Consider the following 20,155-nt stretch of genomic DNA (forward strand, 5'->3'; position numbering starts at 1 on the left):
AATGTAATTATACAGATCAATGATTTATGCTCTGTATACATGTGCATGTATCTATGCAGGCCCAACCACAGCATGGTTTTTCCCACTACTCTTCATAGCTCTCTCTCTCTCTGTCTGTCATGCAGGCCACACTCAGACAGTAAACATTACTTATAGATAATTAGTCCTGCATCTGATGATTATGGCCAAAATCTGACAATGATGTATTCCTTTAGTTCACCAGTATTTTTTTGGAGTGAATTATTTTGTGTTTACAATGGTAAATGCATGGTTTTGGTTTATGTAATGGTATACAATGAAACTTAGTTCCACATAATGATCATTGAGAAAATGGGGGCTTGTCTAGTACTGCTTAGCCTATCATAATTTAATATGTGCTGGAAATAGCGAACCTAAAATGTACAGATTTAGAGTTGGTAAACTGGTTCTGAAATTAGACTGAGATTGCTCATTTCAAATTAAACCATGTGCAGATTCCTGTGCTATTCCAACCGCTCCTTCGAGTGGTTCCATTTAATAATTGCTGTCCAATTATACTCTCATTCGCAGACTGAATAGCAGAAATTAATACTCACGAAAATAATTATGTCACCTTAAGGTAATATACCTATGTATGACAGCAGCAACTTATTACGAGCAGATAGATCTATAAATTAATTTTGGACTGTTTACTGTATGTATACCAGGAGCACCTGTTTTTCAGGTCCGCCAACTGCATGTGCGCCTAATCATTAAGTTACGGTGCACGATTGTAGAGTTGACTAAAAGTGCATGCATGTGATCATGAATGGGTCATCAAAATAATATTATGTCAATGATCTTTTCCACCTCAATTCCCTTATAAGTATAAATTAACAAAATGGTGCACTTCAGAAGTAATCATTGTATACTTGTAAGTTTAGCTGTGTCATTGCTGAGCCAAGGTAAAGATTTATATAGTCTTAGGTTTATGAATGTTTAGTGCATGATTAGTGTCAATGTTTAGTCCTGCAGGCTACCCCAGGACTAGTGCTGCCAGTAGAGAGAACCACTGGACTGGGTTGTATACCAGAGGGCAGGACTGTCAGCTATGTGTGCACTGTCACTGATCCACTAGATCCTCCTGTGGCTAGTACGGTTTGGCAGGGAACTGCCCTCAACTGTCCTTCAGCAAGTGATACAACAAACAATCGCATCACTCTATCTCATAATCAATTTCAGTCTGGAGGCAATGCTGGTGTTTGTGGTGGCTTGTCTGCAATGAGTACTGGATTTAGTAGAAATGAATACACCTCAAGATTGATTCTAACAGCCTCTAATGAGTTGAATGGAATGACTGTTATATGTAGTTTGAGTGGAATTTTTTATAGCTGGAAATGACACCGTAATAGTTGGAGGTGAGTAACATAATTATGACTATCTGACTGTGCCATAACTTTGCCATTCCAAACAGCTTCTTCCCTTCCCCCTCTATAAGTGTCATGGTTGAGGTCACTTCTTCTTCGTCCTTCACCTTCAGTTGGATTCCACCATCTGATACCAGCAATGTGGGAGGATATCTGTTTAACGTGACTGGAGAGGATTGTGGTTGTGTAAGTATGAAAACCAGTGCTGACACTACCAATGTCCTGTGTTCTGATTGGACGGTCAGTGGCCAGACCTGCTCCTTTGAAGTGAGGTCCATATCAGAAGACTGTGGGTTCATTAGTGATTCTGTTACACTAGCCATCTCACTGCGCGGTGAGTTCATACACACAGCTATACATGCATGCACTATATAAAGAGGTATCGTTCTCGTAGTACCATCCAGTCCAACTGGGCTACAAGTGATGGCAATGTACAATCAGTATAGAAGCACAGCGTACATTGAAGTGGACTTTATGGGTGTGGTGAGTTGAATCAGTGACATTCTCATACTATAACTATAATTATGACCTTGAGTTTTCCTCATAAATTTCAATTTACTGTCACGTGTAATCTATAGCGGGTACAATATACTTGGTGCCTAAAACTTTTCTGGCGAATCTATATATCTATAATGCCGGTTCCAAATTAACTTCGATTACTTCATTCACCATTGCTTACCAAATATACCTATAGCTTATTTGGTTTGTATGGCATAAGAGCTATGAAACCGTTAACTTTGACACATCCTGTCTAGAATTGATTACTTCATGTGACCAACGGTGCATGGTGTGTGAAAGTGCTATAACTGGCTTATCGCATAATGTGATAAGGCCTTTTGTTAGTACGGTACTATAATATTAGATTTTCCCTTCTTGTAAGTAAATATACTGCTCACATTCCAAGCAGTCCACCCTTCTACTTGGTGCTAACCTGGACCCCACTATCAGCTACACAGTCACATTAACAGGAACTAGAGCCACCCTTCAATTTAATGGAGTTAACTGTAACACTACCAACTACTGCACACTCAGAGTGAATGGGTCCCAGCTTTCTCCGGCTGACCGCTATACTGTCAGTGTTGTTGCGTCTAATATCTTTGGCCAAGGAGCACCAGTTACCTTTGTAAATCCAGGTTAGTAGTAAACTATTATACTATTCTGAGCATTCAGTGTCATGTTTATTGTAGCTATTGTTGACAGCTTAGATAATGAAACAACAACAATGACGAGTGTATAATTGTATAAAACTTGCTATCAATAGTTGGAGTGTGTCTGGTGGAATGTGACCCTGAAGTCCTGGGAAAAAGCCCTTCATCTCAAAGAAGTACTGGCTCAGTGGCTGTTCTCAATGGAGTGGTGACCTTACAGTGGTGTGGTTCTCGGCTCTGTTGCTACCATAACATGTGACACTGAGTATAGTATTGCTAATGAGTATACTAGGACCTGTATGAGTGACGGTCACTGGAGTAAAGGAACCCTGAGATGCGAGCAAGAAACTACAGCAGGTGAATGCTATACGGCTATACAAACTGTGACCTGTTGATTGTGCATGCCTATGCTAACTATACAAACTGTGAGATTGTGCCTATAATAACTAAAGATAACATTTACTTATTAAATGGATGTGAATGTTCTTGCAACTATAGAAAACAATCTTTCTTTTGGAGTATCTATTGCTGTTGCTGTTATTCTGACGTTCCTGTTGACCCTGGCTCTAGGAATCTCCATTGGTGTTTTCATTGTGTTGGCAGTGAACAAGTGGAGGAGGTCTGAAAATATAACTCTGCAAACTGAAACTGAAACTGAAATGATACCACCTCCTGTGATATACGAAGAACCTAATGACATTAAACCTGACCCCTTCACTCAGGAGAACGTTGCTTATGAGCTAGTAAAACCCAATTGACTATATTATTATTTTAGTGAACGAAGTAATTAGCGGTTTTATAATTATATGGTAGATCAGATCATGACACTTTTGGTAATTAGTTTGTTCTCTGCAAAATAGGTTCTTATACTAGTAAGAAATGATTTTATAGCAACTGCTTGTTTAAATAGCTGCTATAACAATAATCAAAATAAGGTGCATGGTGACTGTTGACAATAGAAGTGAATGCTATATCGTATACCATATTGAATCAACAAACAATTAAGTACTATTTCAGTTAAATTAATTAAGCTGTATATTTGAGTTCTCCATAAGCCTGGTTTGACTGCAACTCAATGTTTTGCTTTGCCATCTGGGGTGGATAATCATTGTTGTACACAAATCTCTTTTAAGTTAATTTTCTCACTTGTCCATAAGCTTCATTAGACACCACTTGAATGTCTTGTGTTCTTTGTGCTGTTACTAGACCGACTTCCTCGTATACTGGACCAGCTGCGACTTTTGGAACTTTATTGTCTGACAGTTGGGTGCTACCTATTGATAAAGAGTCAGTTTTTAATAACATGAAACAACCTTTTGCCCTCACTTTTTGTTTTCTTTACTAAGACTATGAACACCACAACAACCAGTACCACCACCACAAACAGACTGCCAAGAGAACCACCAGCTATAGCCCCAACGTTATCAGCCAGTAGAGCTAAGACGGAAATCAACAACACATGTATAATCACCACAATGATACAATGCTATTATACACAGCTTAGTATATACGCAATTGTGCATGTAGTATATTGACTTTAAAAAAGGCTATTAAAAGTACTCACGGACAGTTGTTGGGGACACACACATGATGGTGCTAGGCTCAAGGTTCCAGACTCCAGCATTAGTGCAAATGATGGTGTTGGATCCAGTCAGTGAGAGTCCATTGTCACACTGGTAAGTCAGCACTGTTCCCTCCAACACTGTCTCATTCAACCCCTCATAGTTTACTATAGTTCCGTTGGAGGGCTGCTCAGGTAGAGAGCAGTTGACTGTGAAATTCAACATATAGGGTATACTAAAATTATGCTATAGCACCGTTGACTGTATTATATTATAGCTACACAACAGAAAAAACTAACAGACATTAAAATAGTATGTTTAGTACCTGGCCTTTCCCTGCACACCAAGCTCCCAGGATTCTCCACCCACTCTCCCCTACCCCCCACATCAGTGCATATGCTGGTCCTCACATCAAGGGGAAACAGTCTCTCGTCACAGCGATATATAACTTCTGAACCCAATGAGAAAGGTGGTGGGACACCACTGATGTCCACACGACCTCCAGACGGTGTGGCAGGAGAACTACAGATGACTGGGGGATCTAATGCATGCATGAGATCAACATTCCTTTTAGAGAGTTAAGTGCCCATGTACACTGTAAAAACACTCTTTTTTTATGAAAAGTGTGCTCAGCGTATATGCGACATTTTAGCCGGTGTGCTCAGCACACTTCAGTGTATGATACCTGTAACTGGACTGTTGCAGTCAACGGTCCCAGGGTCAGGAGACCATCCATTAATGCCACAGGTTGAGGTTCTCACTTCATTGTCTCCACTACAAGTGAAGGAGAGCATGGATCCACCAATAGTGACAGGAGGTGTGTTGATGATGGTCACACCAGCAGCAGTAGACGGTGTGGGGCACACCACTGTATTACAAGAAGGAGCTATAGTATATCAATGTCGTAAGAATTTAAAGAGTACTAATTGAAGTAGCTTACTTAGATCAACAATTAAACTTTCATTCATTCCAACACAGTTGACAGCTCTGACGGTCACATTGTATAAAGTGTTGTAGGAGATGGTTATCTGTGTGGAGGTGGTCTCCACAGTGACTGGTGACCCAGAGAGAGGTGTTGGGGAGATGGTGAGAACATAGCTGACAGACACACCACCAGTAGAGGAGGGGGAGTCCCACTCCAGAGTGATATTAGAGGAACTGGGTTGGTTTAGAGTGAATGATACTCTTGGGTTGAGTAGAGGGGAGGGTGGATCTGTGCATGAGTGTATTGATCCATTGTTTGACAGACAAAGAACTCACCAGCCACAGTGATAGTGAGAGGACCTTCTCGTGAGCTCTCTCCATCACACAACACCATAGTACCTTCTACAATGGAGGCCTCAGACAGTGAGACGAGATTGGCAGTAACCATTCCTCCACTAGAGTCAGTGAAAACACTACGGAATGCTGGATTACCTTGTGTGACATCAGTGTTGCTGGTGTCCACAGTTATGGTAAATACTTGCAGTTGTGGAGAAGTGACCATCCATCGTATGAGACTACCAGGCAGAGTGCAGGTGAAGGTGACAGTGTCATCAGGACAGGCCACAGTGGAGGTGGATGTCAGTGTGGCTGAACAATGATAGCTCTATAGAGTCAAAGTTTTAGACTATCTATAGCCAAACAATAGCAAACAAATAATTATATAAAAGTCCTTACCTGCAACACTAGTAGCAAACAACTGAATAGTGATAATAACTGCTTTTACTTGCATCGCAGGATTGCAGGAGGCCTGATCTAGATCTAGGACTCATAGAAAATAGTATTTAATTAAAAAGAACACACCTCTTTTCAGACTAATATTTAGTAATAAAGGAAGCCAAGAAAACCACATGCACCATACAAATTAGTGTAAGATCAGAAAAATAATATTATTTTGCATACTTCCACCCACACATTCAGTAGGAGACCATCACAAAACTCAAACACAACAGTGTTTGCACAAAATACACCCTCAACTATAAATAATGAAAAGCACCCTGGCTGCTGATGGCTTGGCTCCTCAGGGGCAGTGCAGTTGACCTTGTAGGACAGCACGCAGTTAATAAAGTAACAGCACTATGTATAGTACTGAGATCAGGCTCTCGTACTCCATTTTGTCCATCTGTTGTGCTAGTGGCAGTCAGAATACCCATGGGAATGATTGCTATCTTATACCATATTGAATCAACAAACAAGTATAGTTCAGTTCAATATATTAAGCTGTATATTTGAGTTCTCCATAAGCCTGGTTTGACTGCAACTCAATGTTTTGCTTTGCCATCTAGGGTAGAATAATCATTATACACAAAGCTCTTTTACGTTCATTTTCTCACTTGTTCATAAGCTTCATTGGACTCCACTTGAATGTCTTGTGTTCTTTGCGCTGTTGCTAGACCGACTTCCTCGTATACTGGACCAGCTGCGACTTTTGGAACTTTATCGTCTGATAGTTGGCTGCTACCTATTGAACCAAGTCATAAAGAGTCAGTTTAACATGAAACAACCTTTCCTTCACTTTTTGTTGATAATTACTAAGACTATGAACACCACAACAACCAGTACCACCACAAACAGACTGCTAAGAGAACCACCAGCTATAGCCCAACGTTATCAGCCAGTAGAGCTAAGACAGAAATCAACAACACATGCATGTATAATTATAAATCTCACCACAATGATACAATGCTATATTATACACAGCTTAGTACGCAATTGTGCATGTAGTATATTGACCTTAAAAAAGGCTAATTATAAGTACTCACGGACAGTTGTTGTGGGTACACACATGATGGTGTCAGGCTCAGTGCTCCAGACTCCAGCATTAGTGCAAATGATGGTGCTGGGTCCAGTCAGTGAGAGTCCAGTCAGTGAGAGTCCATTGTCACACTGGTAAGTCAGCACTATTCCCTCCAACACTGTCTCGTTCAACCTCTCATAGTTCACTATAGTAGTGCCGTTGGATGGGTCCTCAGGGACAGTGCAGTTGACTGTGTAGATATAGCATGCGCAGTTAATTATATAACAGCATGCACTATACCTGGCAAAGTCCTGCACACCACAGCACTTGGATTAGGATCCCACACTCCATTTTGTCTATCTCTTGTGCAAGTTGCAGTCAGAAAACCCTCGGGAAAGTGTTCATCATTGCACTGATAGATGACCTGTGACCCCTCTGTGTAAGACTGACCACTAGTGTTCACACCACCCATAGAGGGGGATCCGGGAACTGGGCAGGTCACTGGGGGTTCTGTAAGAGAAATACGGCTTGATCTATATGCAAACTTAATATCAAACTTACTCAGGCACATGAAATTCTCAGGGTTAGGACTCCATCGTCCATTATTGCCACAGATAGAGGTTACTATCTAATTATCTTCAGAACAAGTGAAGGTAAGTGTGGAGTCCACAGTAGGTACACTGGGTATCTGGATGTTTACCACCCCACTACTGAGCAGCAGAGAGGGAGGAGGGACAGGAAACTGAGAGAAGTATTAGTTGTTGGGACAGTAATTTAACATTTGCTTGCCTATGGAAGGTATAGTGAACCGCATTGAAGCAATACTCATTCCAGCACAGTTGACAGCTCTGACAGTCACGTTGTAGGGTGTGTTATAGGAGACAATGATCTGTGCTGATGTGGTCTCCATGGTGACTGATGACACAGAGAGAGGTGTTGGGGAGATGATAAGGATATAGCTGACAGACACACCACCAGTAGATGAGGGAGGGTCCCAATTCAGAGAGATATTAGAGAAACTGGGTCGGTTCAGAGTGAAGGAAATTGTTGGGTTCAAGGGAGGGGAGGGGAGATCTGTGTAAAATGTGTGTCTATTTATTCTATAAAAATTATCCTCTAATCACAATAAAAATTACGTACCTGCCACGCTGATGGGTATTGGACCTTCTCCTGCTCCTCCTATCACTAGACAGTTCACCATAGCTCCACCCAGCGCTGTCACCATGGTGAGAGTGGTGAGTGTCGATATGATCATGCCTCCATTGTGTCCGGAGTAATCAGCCCGGAACATGAACCCATCAGAGCCAATCTCCCTTGTTACAATACTGTTACTCACTAACCCAGATGCACTACCGGTAGGCACATTCAGTCCAGGTGGTGGGGTTACTGTCCATTGAAGGTCCACACCCGTAGTACCAGGCAGAGCGCAGGTAAAGGTGACAATTTCATTAGGACAAATGGAACTAGTGTGGGTATAACAATTAAAGCAGTGATAATTAATAGTCTATATACTATCTGGTTGAAACAATCTATAAATTAGTGTTATATATACCTGCACTGAAATAAGAGAGCAATACGCCACACACTAGAACTGCCTTCAAGTGATCCAAGCAGATTTCATTTGTCATGTCTAGAAGTCTAGATCTAGATTTAGTTGCATTGAAATATACAGAAAATGCCCTTTAATTTATGTAATACAGCTAGGACAGGACTTCCTATAGTGGCATATAATTATTATTTCGGTTAGCTAATAGCATTGCACTTCTGTAATGATCTTTACCTAATCAATTTATGACAGTTCACCCCAGGGTAGCTCTTTCTGGCTCAACCTAGCTCTCCTGCTGCTTCACTACATACAACATCCGTTCATAATGATATTCACAGGCTGACCGCGGTCCATAATTTATACACAGTACTTAAACACTCTTCTTATAAGGCAATGCGGTGTTTAGGAAAACAGTGATTCCCACACCCATGTATAGAGTTAGACGCTCTTTCTGTAATATGTGCTCCTGGTTCAGGACAATTATTTATTATTTCTGTCCATGCATGCATGTGCATGATTAATTGTAGCTTAGTATGTGACAGAACACGGTGCAGCATTGAGCACCTGATGCACCTAAACTGTCTAGATCTAGTAAGGCTACTTGAATTATTCCATCTCCATCGCCTAAGCAATACAAATCAAACCAGCAGCCAAACATTAGATCATTACCAGCACATATTATTACTTTCAGGGGCGGAAACACTCTTCCAAGAAATGCTGGCTCAGGCTGTTAACTTAAGCATACAATTAATACATATCTCGAGCATAATCTACCACCCCTATAGCTATTGGTAGCTGCAAGAAATAGAAAGAGCTGCAAAGCTTCAGCATCAATAATAGCAACAATCATAGTTATCATTTCCCCACTTATCCATAATAGGTTTATGCACTTGTTTAGTTAATGATCTTTACCTAATAATTATTGCACTTTTGATAGAGGCACCGGAGAGGAAGTTGGGACATGCATAAAATTGGTGATAAAATTGGTGATAAACTCAGAGTTATATACTAACATGTACAGTGCATATCCAGCTCTTAGAGAGTAGACTACTACAAATTTGTGAGTAGCTGTACTTAAATGTAAATCTTTCGATTGGTCTAAGAAATGGTGTTGATACCAATGTGTAGGTGAATGACCAAGCTACAACATACTCAAAAATGTTTCCATGGAAACATAAGATGGTGGGTTTGTGGTGATTAAAAAACAACAGCAAATTGTTATAGTGGGTAATCCGATAGAGTAATAAGCTTGTACAGCTAAGGTCCTAGACTTCATCACATAATTGTTCAATGGTTTAGGTATCCTGACCATCCCTTTATATGGGTCTTACATATGTTCAAAGTGTTTATAATTCATGATTTACTGGTTTTTAGGTACACTTTTGGTTAGAGTAATAACTTCTGAAAAATTAATAGCTTAGCTTTCAAATTTCTGTAGTAAGTTTACAGATAAATGGGCTACATTTTGATACCAATAACATCCTTATTCCATTGCTGAGATAACACTGAAAAGCTACATGATTTACTATTTTCTACTGTTTTGATGACATGAGCAGATGCAAACCACAAACCAATGACGCTTTAATCAATCACACACCTAAGTAAGAGTGGGCATACAGTTATTGTACGCCCACTTACTTGGTTAATTAAAGTGTCATCGATTTGTGGTTAGCAGCTTGTGATGTCATCAAAACGGTAGAAAATAGTAGAATATCTAGTTTTTCAGTGTTATCTCAACAATGGAATAAGCATAGAGGATGTTCTTGGTATCAAAATGTAGCCCATTTATTTGTAAACTTACCAGAAAACTTTTAAAGCTAAGCTATAAAATGTTCAGAAGATATTACTCTAACCAAAAGTGTACCTAAAAACCAGTAAACAATTATGTGATGAAGTCTAGGACCTTAGCTGTGTTTTATTACTCTAACCGATTACCCACTATAACAATTTGTTGTTGTTCTATTAATCACCACAAACCCACCACCTTATGTTTCCATGGAAACATTTTTGAGTATATTGTAGCTTGGTCATTCACCTACACATTGGTATCAGCACAAATTCTTAATTTAGAAATGTTCCAATCGAAAAGATATTTACATTTAAGTACAGCTACTCACAAATGTGTGGTAATCTACTCTCTAAGCTGGATGCACTGTAATCATAACCAGCATTCCTAATGGGTCACATAAAGGAAGTACATGAAAGTATGAAGTGTACTTAGTCTCATACTTTCATGTTACACACATGAAAGTATGAAGTGTACTTAGTCTACCTCAATACTGGGAAATACCACAAAGGGGAGCATTATGTAGCTAGAGTTGGGTGTGATATTAGATTACATTCTGCTCAGGGATCGATATTCTACATCTGTTAACTGGTCAGCCGTATCCTTAGTGATATGACTGTTTACTGACACACACTACACAGAGGTACTTGAAGTTAATGTCAAAACCATAATTAAGCTGAGCTACCAACAGTCATACCTGTAAGCAATTAGCCTCGATCCCAGCCCCTCTAGAATCGAGGCTAGTAAGCAATTATTAATGTGAGTCCTCCTAATAGGTGTGTAGGGGGGATCTCCCTGGGGGAAACCAATGGTAATACTTACAGTATTGCATGGACATTAAGAATTCAATTAGGGTTGACATTGGAAGACATACCACATCAAATTGGCTGGCATACCAAGAATTAAACACACAAGCCTACACAACACTGTCACACATGCAGCAGTATAGTTACAAGGTTGGTCACACTGTAATTGGTCTCTTGTGGTTTTATGCAGACAGTGCATGGGTGGGAGTAATCATGGTACATAGCTTTTGCTTGACAAGAGATCGAGATTATGAATAACCATGCATTGACTGGCATGTGAAAACAAAAATAGAAGATAATATACCTGCCAGTGAACACAATAATTATATACCTGAACAAAAAAATCAATGAATTGCCAATTGTGAGTCTGTGTATACCTGTTTGTGTTGTGACAAGGCCAAGTTATGCCTGCTACAGTACATTGCTCTTCCCACTGACAACTGTTTAAGATTTACCATTGGGGAGAACGTCAAACACCAGTGAATAAATGCCTTCATCAGAGATGTTAGGAGAAGTTGATTTGGGAGTGGGACTCTTACACTGCATGTACATGGATGGTTCAGCATATTAATTATCTTACTATAGTTGTGCTCAAAGTGGGAGTTATTAAGGGTGTTTTCCAAGGCTTATCAAGTCTTATCACTGGATAACATGGCTGTGTTTATTCTACTAACACTCACCCACCCCCACAACAGTTACAGTACAGGCAGCAGGCTTGCTTTATCCATACTGAGACAAAATGAAAGTTTTCTCAGCAACACCATTAGGGATGATATGTACACATGATTTCTATTGATGATCATCCTCTCTGTACACTTAGCAAATCACAAAGGCACCCTCATGACTGGGGATAATATTATAACCACACTGTCAACTAACTAATTTGTTTTGATAACTCTAGCTCATATAAGTTAAACAAATTATTGTAAACACAAACACATTCTGACTAATTGTACACTCAGCTGCTAATGGCAGTACAGGGAAGCTTCACCTGTCCAGCAATCTGGTGAAACATCTCACTACAGGCTGATAATGATGGTGTGCCCTAGAGTATGTGTGCACATGTGGGCTCTAACAAACCTCAAAGTGTACTACAAAGCACCACATTCACATGCAGCCCACACAAGGTAAAGTACATGCAAGAAATTGTCTCCCAAGTGCACATTGCTAAGCCTGGATCCCCTATATTTCAAATCTTGAGGCACAGCATAATCTGATTCTTCATTATTGACACATGTACATTGTCTGTGAGATTGTACAAACTAAAATAAATTATGTGATATAAGTTGCTAGTACAAAAGAGAAATACTTACATGTCCTGATGAGCGATTTCTTTGGAATATAGAAGATCGCTGGTTCTACCTACAATGATACAAAAATTATGTAAAAAAGATTGTGCTCTCTTGGTATATAAAGGGGGAGAGATATGAAAAACTGCTCAAATAGTTCGCTTTAGGGAAGTGTCATGGTGTGAATACCTAAGTCGAGTGATGACAATCACGATTGTGACGATTATGGAAATCGACAGAACAGCGATGCCACCAACAGCCCCTGCTACAGTTGCAACTGGGAATGTTGATTCTCCTCCACCACCTGCATGTATGGATGAATTTGATTGAATTTTAGTAAGTTGAACATACCTCCTAATGTTGTCAATCTGAATTCTATAGTAACTGGAGATGCGACGTCATTTGATTGGTTGCTGGCCAAAACAACTCTAATGGTGTAGGTGTAGACGACTTCAGCAGTGAGTTCAGTGAAAGTCACCGTGACTTGGTTGGTTGTGGAGGGGAAAGGGAGGATGATTGGTTCAGAGTGAGGGGAACTCGGAGAGGGTGGAGACAATGAGCAGGTCACTGGGAGGGTAGCCAGTGAAGGGGAGGGACAAACGAATTATTATGGTTTCAATTCGAGGTATTATAATAGAAGAGTGAATTAAGGGACTCACAGTGAATGAAAACAGCCCGACACGACAGAGATAATTATATCGTAATTGGACTTCTGGTACACCCCACACATTATAACCTTATCATAATAGTATAGCTATATAGTTGTCACGGGCCCCACAATCAGAATGCCTGCATGTAGAAGAAGAGGAAAAGTCTTATCGTGCGAAAAAGAAGATGAAAACCCGTGTTACAGTCAAGTTATTGTGATTCACTGCAAGCCAACTAAACCTTTTACTTGGTGGAGTTATGAATACACACTATTATTATTATACCCTAGTATAATGAATACACACTACTATTGTACCCTATAGTCAGATTTATCCCGGATGCATATAACCCATTGTGGATGTAAATTTAGCGGTATAAACGTATAGAGGTAATACCATGCGGCTCATAAATTTGAAGATTCTAGCAATTAAATATCTGAGATGATGAATGCAAAGAAACTCAAAGTAATATTTTTGTTTGGTCTTGTTCTTTTCTGGCAAATCCAAGGTAAGATTATAGCGAGTGAAATGTTTTCCAAATAAGACATTTAACATTTAAAGTAGATATATATAATACATGTACTATGTTCAGAATTGTACCAAAGTGATGTTGTATATATAGTCACTGTTTTGTGTTGCCTTTCAGTATAGTTATGCTATAATAATTATACAATGTCATTACCCGAGGCGCGCGTGGGCGGCCACGGGTATAGTAGTCTGTTGGTTTGTTTGTTTGTCTGTTTGTTTGTTTGTCACAGGTATATCTACTCACCTGGATGCCACAGCACTGCGTTTACAGCATGGATAGCCTTCACACAACAATATCTTGATTTAAATAGTGGCAGATTTTGCTGTTAAAGCTTCTTTGTCGAGCAAAAGCTAAGAAGCTTGAATAAGCTTGTGACTAGGTCTGCTTACCTGGATGCTCTAGCACTGCGTTTACAGCATGAGTAGCCTCCACACAACAAGTTAGTACTTTTGATAGTGGCAGCTTTCGGTGTTAAAGCTCCTTTGTCTAATAAAAGCGAGCAAAATGTAGCTTGAACAGAACTTGCACATGCGTTACTTATAACTGAAGTGATCCTGTACCAAGAACGATGGAACAGGGTCACTAAAGTAGAAAGCTGTATATACCAGGAACAATGGAACAGGGTCACTAAAGTAGGAGCTTGAATTATAGCTCCTGCTGCTGACTGGGATCCTACTCCATGCAGAACCTGGAGCCATACTTCTCTGAGACTCCAGGCTTCTTTACTGTGATCCTAATCCACAGTGCATATTATCTATAGTAGTCTACCACTACCTGTTCTCAGCATGCCTCCAGTCTGGTTTAGTTTTATTGCTCCTGAGTTGCTGTGCAAGTCATACATGATAACAACATCACTATATGCACTGCATTATATTTCTGGTTTCTTTATAATCATGTCACCAGCCGAGGGTTTGCACTTTAGTGCTCTAGTTATTTGTATCTATCTTTTTACCTCCAATTGTACATTTTGTATAGGGGTAAACGACGACATGTCAACAGATAATGGAGAATGGTCTCTCCTATTATGTTTCCCCGTTAATGCGAGTGGGTGTGGACTTTGTTATACAAGGGCATTTGGGAGGCAAGTTTTGAATGTATTTCTACTTTTACTCTACCTTGTGAATGGACTGCACGTGAATGTGGTACTTTGTATACACAGCAGCACAGACAACAGGAATCGTATTGGAGGACCCGGGAAATGGCTATACAGTTGTCAGTGCAGGGAGCTCGAGGAGCAATGAATAATTATAGTGTATAGCAGGCAATAACACACTGCTATAGTCAGGAATACGCTTACAAATAATTATTATACAATAACTTTTGATGTTGTATTCAGGTAACTTATGTTAAATGTTAAATTTTTATACATAGTATATATACATACAGGCATGTAACACCAAAGACATAAGTCATAAAATTAATGTGCAAATAATACATTGCATGTCTAGAAGTGACAGACTAAAGTTATGTAATAATTGCCAGAGTATAATAGCATAGTCACCCCGGCACACACCAGCATGACCAGTACTAGTGTGTAAGCAAATGAATCACACTGTCACAGTGGACAGGTAGCAATGCATGACACGGTTCCCTTAGTCAGGCTAGCAAAAGTATTCTAGCTGCTTAACGTCCTCATTACTTTTGGTAAACAGGAAAGCACGTAATTACCCACAGATCAGACAGAAAAAAGAATGTGCTGGTTTTGTTAGGACAAGACACACTGTACTATCACCCACAAAACTAAGGAGGACAAGAAGACCTTTGTGAGAAAGCTATAACAGCTAGGGTTAAGCTAGAGCATGTGACAGGCTCTGGGAAAAGGGCCCAATATTGGTATTGAGCAATAGCCAGATTTATAGATTACAGTGTATAATCTCACAATATTTTTTCTTGGCTTATAGTTATCTACAGTCCTACTACTACCTCTTATACGCTGCTCTGATCTTTCCACCTAAGCGCTTTGTCTAAAGATCCACCATTACCTTACTTTAGCAATCTTTGAGTGGGCGTTTTCTCAATACTGCTGTTTTACAGCTTCGAGTTTCCAACGCGCATGTTGTGCCACAAATCCGAAAATCCGAAATGCCTAAAAAATAGGAAATGAAGAGCATTATGGGTGTGGCACTGTGGGTGTGTCTGGAATTCGCACTCATATAATTGAAATGCGCGTGTGTGTGCGTGACACTATAGTGTCATCTTATAGTGGCATATATTATTTCCTGTGAGGGTTAGCTAATAGTCAGAGGAGGTACGACACGGTCACATGACCAGCCAAAAGGATTATGAATCTCATTAACTTGTGCATGAATATCATTCAAGACTGTGTACTTTGATAGTGGATTTGGTTTGGCATGTATCTTTCAAGAAATACACTTGACGTTTCTAAGATCAGGATAGTTCATTGCTGGGCTTATACTAATATGAAATAGCTTTCAACCAGTTTCAACCACCACTTAGATTTTGAGATGTTATTGTTTTTAGTATAATTCTGTTTTAGAGTGTTTAATAAGTATTCTGTGCCTGCATTCAGGATAGGATCACTGCCAACATCTGAGCCTTGGTTGTTACAACAAATCTAATCTCTACTTGTAAAACTCTAGCTACTAGCCAGCAACAAATTCACTGAGTTTTATGCTCTAAACTTGTCTCTTTATGGCGCTCACTTGCCACCAGTTGAATGTCGTCATTGGAATGCATTTTTAACGACTTCTTTGTCTTTCTTGCCTTCAATCAAGAAATAGCAGCCACGTGAGCTTAACCGCGTGTCGTACCTCCTCTGGCTAATAGTATTGCACTTTTGTAATGATCTTTACCTAATCAATTTATGACAGTTCACCCAGGGTAGCTCTTTCTGGCTCAACCTAGCTCTCCTGCTGCTGCACTACATACAAAATCCGTTCATAATGATATTCACAGGCTGACCGCGGTCCGTAATTTATACACAGTACTTAAACACTCTTCTTATAAGGCAATGCGGTGTTGATTCCCACACCCAGTATAGAGTTAGACGCTCTTTCTGTAATATGTGCTCCTGGTTCAGGACAATTATTTATTATTTCTGTCCATGCATGCATGTGCATGATTAATTGTAGCTTAGTATGTGACAGAACACGGTGCAGCATTGAGCACCTGATGCACCTAAACTGTCTAGATCTACTAACTAAAGGCTACTTGATTTATTTCGATAACCATCTCCATCGCCTAAGCAATACGAATCGAACCAGCAACCAAACATTAGATCATTACCAGCACATATTACTTTCAGGGGCAGAAACACCCCTCCAAGAAATTCTGGCTCAGGCTGTTAACTTGAGCATACGATTAATACATATCTTAATCTACCACCCCTATAGCTATTGGTAGCTGCAAGAAATAGAAAGAGCTGCAAAGCTTCAGCATCAATAATAGCAACAATCATAGTTATCATTTCCCCACTTATCCATAATAGGTTTATGCACTTGTTTAGTTAAGATCTTTACCTAATAATTATTGCACTTTTGATACTGCCCTTTGCAGCTCACTTGTAAGTTTGGGGCAAATAGTAAATTGCAAAAAACCACAATACTACAGTGTTGTATTAAGCAAGGACAAAGTTTACAGAAATTTTTATAGACCAGATCTCAGTCCATTCATACTGTCTTGATCATACAGAGTATAGCTAGCTTTAATGTAGATTCTGTAGTAATTGCCCCAGTGACCTTGTTTAGCTTCTTTCTGATCTCACTGAGGTATACATGCACATACTGGGATTTTCTGCATGGACCAGTAGATATTCGTCATGTTTGTGGAAAGTATGGGCTCTAGGGGTAGCCTGATTACGACATACACTGCCTGGTCGTTTAAAACAATCTAGCTAAATTGTTCACTGTGAAACAACCTGATGCCTCCAATTCTCTGCTACATAATATGCCACTTAACTCCTCTTGATAAGGATTAATTTTTCATGGTTACCCAACAAGTAGTTTATGCCTACTAGGTATATAGCGAGATTTATATATCCACATAAAGATTTGTCTATAGAAACTTCTGTTCCAAAATTTTAACTATGTCCATTGCTAGATAGTATTGTGGTTTATTTATGTAAACTGTTACACTTATCTCAAGTGGTTTTTTGCAATTTACTATTTGCCCCAAACTTCCAAGTGAGCTGCAAAGGGCAGTAGAGGCACCGGAGAGGAAGTTGGGACATGTGGTGATAAAATTTTTCTGGTCACTCACAGCTTGCAATCTACGTACTATTCATGCATATCTGTACCGGCTGTATTAGAAAAACTTTCAAAATCTGAGATACTGGTCCATTACAAGAAGGTGTGGTCAAGACCAAACCTACAGCAAAATAATAACTCTGAGTTATATTTCGCTATGATATGTGATCGTAGCAGGCTCCAAATTAAGTTGTGTCCAGCCTCCTCTGCATACTATAGTATACTAACATGTAATCATAACCAGCATTCCTAATGGGTCACATAAAGGAAGTACATGTTACACACATGAAAGTATGAAGTGTACTTAGTCTACCGCAATACTGGGAAATACCACAAAGGGGAGTATTATGTAGCTAGAGTTGGGTGTGATATTAGATTACATTCTGCTTAGGGATTGATATTTCTACATCTGTTAACTGGTCAGCCAGATCCTTAGTGATATGACTGTACTGACACACACTACACAGAGGTACTTGAAGTTAATGTCAAAACCATAATTAAGCTGAGCTACCAACAGTCATGCCTGTAAGCAATTAGCCTCGATCCCAGCCCCTCTAGAATCGAGGCTAGTAAGCAATTATTAATGTGAGTCCCCCCTAATAGGTGTGTAGGGGGATCTCCCTGGGGGAAACCATACTTACAGTATTGCATGGAACATTAAGAATTCAATTAGGGTTGACATTGGAAGACATACCACATCAAATTGGCTGGCATACCAAGAATTAAACACACAAGCCTACACAACACTGTCACACAGCAGTATAGTTACAAGGTTGGTCACACTGTAATTGGTCTCTTGTGGTTTTATGCAGACAGTGCATGGGTGGGAGTAATCATGGTAGCTTTTGCTTGACAAGAGATCGAGATTATGAATAACCATGCATTGACTGGCATGTGAAAACAAAAATAGTTATAATAAGATAATATACCTGCCAGTGAACACAATAATTAATACCTGAACAAAAAGAATCAATGAAATACATGCCAATTGTGAGTTTGTGTACCTGATAAATAGTTTGTGTTGTGACAAGGCCAATTTATTGCCTGCTACAGTACATTGCTCTTCCCACTGACAACTGTTTGGGATGTGCCATTGGGGAGAGCGTCGAACACCAGTGAATAAATGCCTTCATCAGAGATGTTAGGAGAAGTTAATTTGGGAGTGGGACTCTTACACTGCATGTACATGGATTGGTTCAGCATATGAATTATCTTACTATAGCTGTGCTTATCAGCCAAAGTGGGAGTATTTAGTAAATGGGGTGCTTTCCTAAGTCTTAGCCCACAATTCTCAGATAACATGGCTGTGTTTATTCTACTAACACTCACCACCCCCACACAACAGTTGCAGTACAGGTAGCAGGCTTTATACATACTGAGACAAAATGAAAGTTTTCTGAGCAACACCATTAGGATATGTAAACATGATTTCTATTTGATGATCATCCTCTCTGTACACTTAGTAAATCAAACAAAGGCACGCTCGTGACTGGGGATAATATTATAACCACACTGTCAACTAACTAATTTGTTTTGATAACTCTAGCTCATATAAGTTAAACAAATTATTGTAAACACAAACTAAATTTGTCACATTCTGTGTACACTCAGCTGCTAATAATATGCAGTACAGGGAAGATTCACCTGTCCAGCAATCTGGTGAAACATATAACTACAGGCTGATAATGATGGTGTGCCCTAGAGTATGTGGGCTCTAACAAACCTCAAAGTGTACTCACCACATTCACATGCAGCCCACACAAGGTAAAGTATATGCAAGAAATTGTCTCCCAAGTGCACATTGCTAAGCCTGGATCCCCTATATTTCAAATCTTGAGGCACAGCATAATCTGATTCTTCATTATTGACACATGTACATTGTCTGTGAGATTGTACAAACTAAAATGAATTATGTGATATAAGTTGCTAGTACAAAAGAGAAATACTTACATGTCCTGATGAGCGATTTCTTTGGAATATAGAAGATCGCTGATTCTACCTACAATGATACAAAAATTATGTAAAAAAGATTGTGCTCTCTTGGTATATAAAGGGGGAGAGATATGAAAAACTGCTCAAATAGTTCGCTTTAGGGAAGTGTCATGGTGTGAATACCTACGTCGAGTGATGATGATGACGATTGTGACGATTATGGAAATCGACAGAACAGCGATGCCACCAACAGCCCCTGCTACAGTTGCAACTGGGAATGTTGATTCTCCTCCACCACCTGCATGTATGGATGAATTCGATTGAATTTTAGTAAGTTGAACATACCTCCTAATGTTGTCAATCTGAATTCTATAGTAACTGGAGATGCGACGTCATTTGATTGGTTGCTGGCCAAAACAACTCTAGGTGTAGACGACTTCAGCAGTGAGTTCAGTGAAAGTCACCGTGACTTGGTTGGTTGTGGAGGGGAAAGGGAGGATGATTGGTTCAGAGTGAGGGGAACTCGGAGAGGGTGGAGACAATGAGCAGGTCACTGGGAGGGTAGCCAGTGAAGGGGAGGGACAAACGGATTATTATGGTT

At 39.8% G+C, this 20,155-nt stretch overlaps 3 protein-coding genes and 1 long non-coding RNA gene across 8 annotated transcripts in view; 3 read left to right on the top strand and 1 right to left on the bottom strand.

Moving 5' to 3' along the window:
* Window positions 1-239, top strand: part of LOC135345980 (cyclin-dependent kinase 11B-like) — a 38,665-nt gene extending 38,426 nt beyond the window's left edge. Inside the window, exon 15 of the mRNA XM_064543455.1 lies at window positions 60-239. The gene's annotated coding sequence lies outside the window, so the exon portion shown is untranslated. The remainder of the gene's footprint in view (window positions 1-59) is intronic.
* A 605-nt stretch (window positions 240-844) lies between these two features.
* On the top strand, window positions 845-3,368 carry LOC135346757 (uncharacterized). 2 transcript variants are annotated; one of them, XM_064544492.1, is made up of 6 exons: window positions 845-923; window positions 986-1,376; window positions 1,433-1,719; window positions 1,780-1,868; window positions 2,293-2,518; window positions 2,647-2,890. In XM_064544492.1, exons 3-6 carry the CDS (start codon window positions 1,461-1,463, stop codon window positions 2,790-2,792), a joined length of 720 nt encoding a protein of 239 aa, XP_064400562.1. In that variant the 5' UTR covers window positions 845-923; window positions 986-1,376; window positions 1,433-1,460; the 3' UTR covers window positions 2,793-2,890. The 2 variants fall into 2 exon arrangements, 1 of the variants encoding a protein (XP_064400562.1); XR_010398107.1 differs by lacking the exons at window positions 845-923; window positions 986-1,376; window positions 1,433-1,719; window positions 1,780-1,868 and adding an exon at window positions 3,032-3,368 and having other exon boundaries at window positions 1,878-2,518.
* A 38-nt stretch (window positions 3,369-3,406) lies between these two features.
* LOC135346294 (uncharacterized) lies at window positions 3,407-9,355 on the bottom strand. 4 transcript variants are annotated; one of them, XM_064543874.1, is made up of 15 exons: window positions 7,955-9,355; window positions 7,376-7,888; window positions 7,115-7,324; window positions 6,840-7,064; window positions 6,582-6,700; window positions 6,411-6,538; window positions 5,755-6,358; window positions 5,356-5,667; window positions 5,036-5,308; window positions 4,781-4,981; window positions 4,421-4,636; window positions 4,098-4,304; window positions 3,860-3,970; window positions 3,680-3,807; window positions 3,407-3,625 (listed from the first exon to the last, which is right to left on the bottom strand). In XM_064543874.1, the coding sequence occupies exons 7-15, from the start codon at window positions 5,807-5,809 to the stop codon at window positions 3,560-3,562; spliced, it is 1,569 nt and encodes a 522-aa protein (XP_064399944.1). In that variant the 5' UTR covers window positions 5,810-6,358; window positions 6,411-6,538; window positions 6,582-6,700; window positions 6,840-7,064; window positions 7,115-7,324; window positions 7,376-7,888; window positions 7,955-9,355; the 3' UTR covers window positions 3,407-3,559. The 4 variants fall into 4 exon arrangements, with proteins under 4 accessions (XP_064399944.1, XP_064399961.1, XP_064399952.1 ...); XM_064543891.1 differs by having other exon boundaries at window positions 4,781-4,963; window positions 6,411-6,700; XM_064543882.1 differs by having other exon boundaries at window positions 6,411-6,700; window positions 7,376-7,905.
* Window positions 9,356-13,276: 3,921 nt separating this feature from the next.
* LOC135346948 (uncharacterized) lies at window positions 13,277-14,715 on the top strand. Its single transcript, XR_010398150.1, has 3 exons — window positions 13,277-13,396; window positions 14,393-14,498; window positions 14,577-14,715. It is a non-coding gene; the product is annotated as an uncharacterized LOC135346948 (long non-coding RNA).
* Window positions 14,716-20,155: the final 5,440 nt, after the last annotated feature.

Source organism: Halichondria panicea, chromosome 1, assembly GCF_963675165.1.
Source record: "Halichondria panicea chromosome 1, odHalPani1.1, whole genome shotgun sequence".
Taxonomy (NCBI): Eukaryota; Metazoa; Porifera; class Demospongiae; order Suberitida; family Halichondriidae; genus Halichondria; species Halichondria panicea.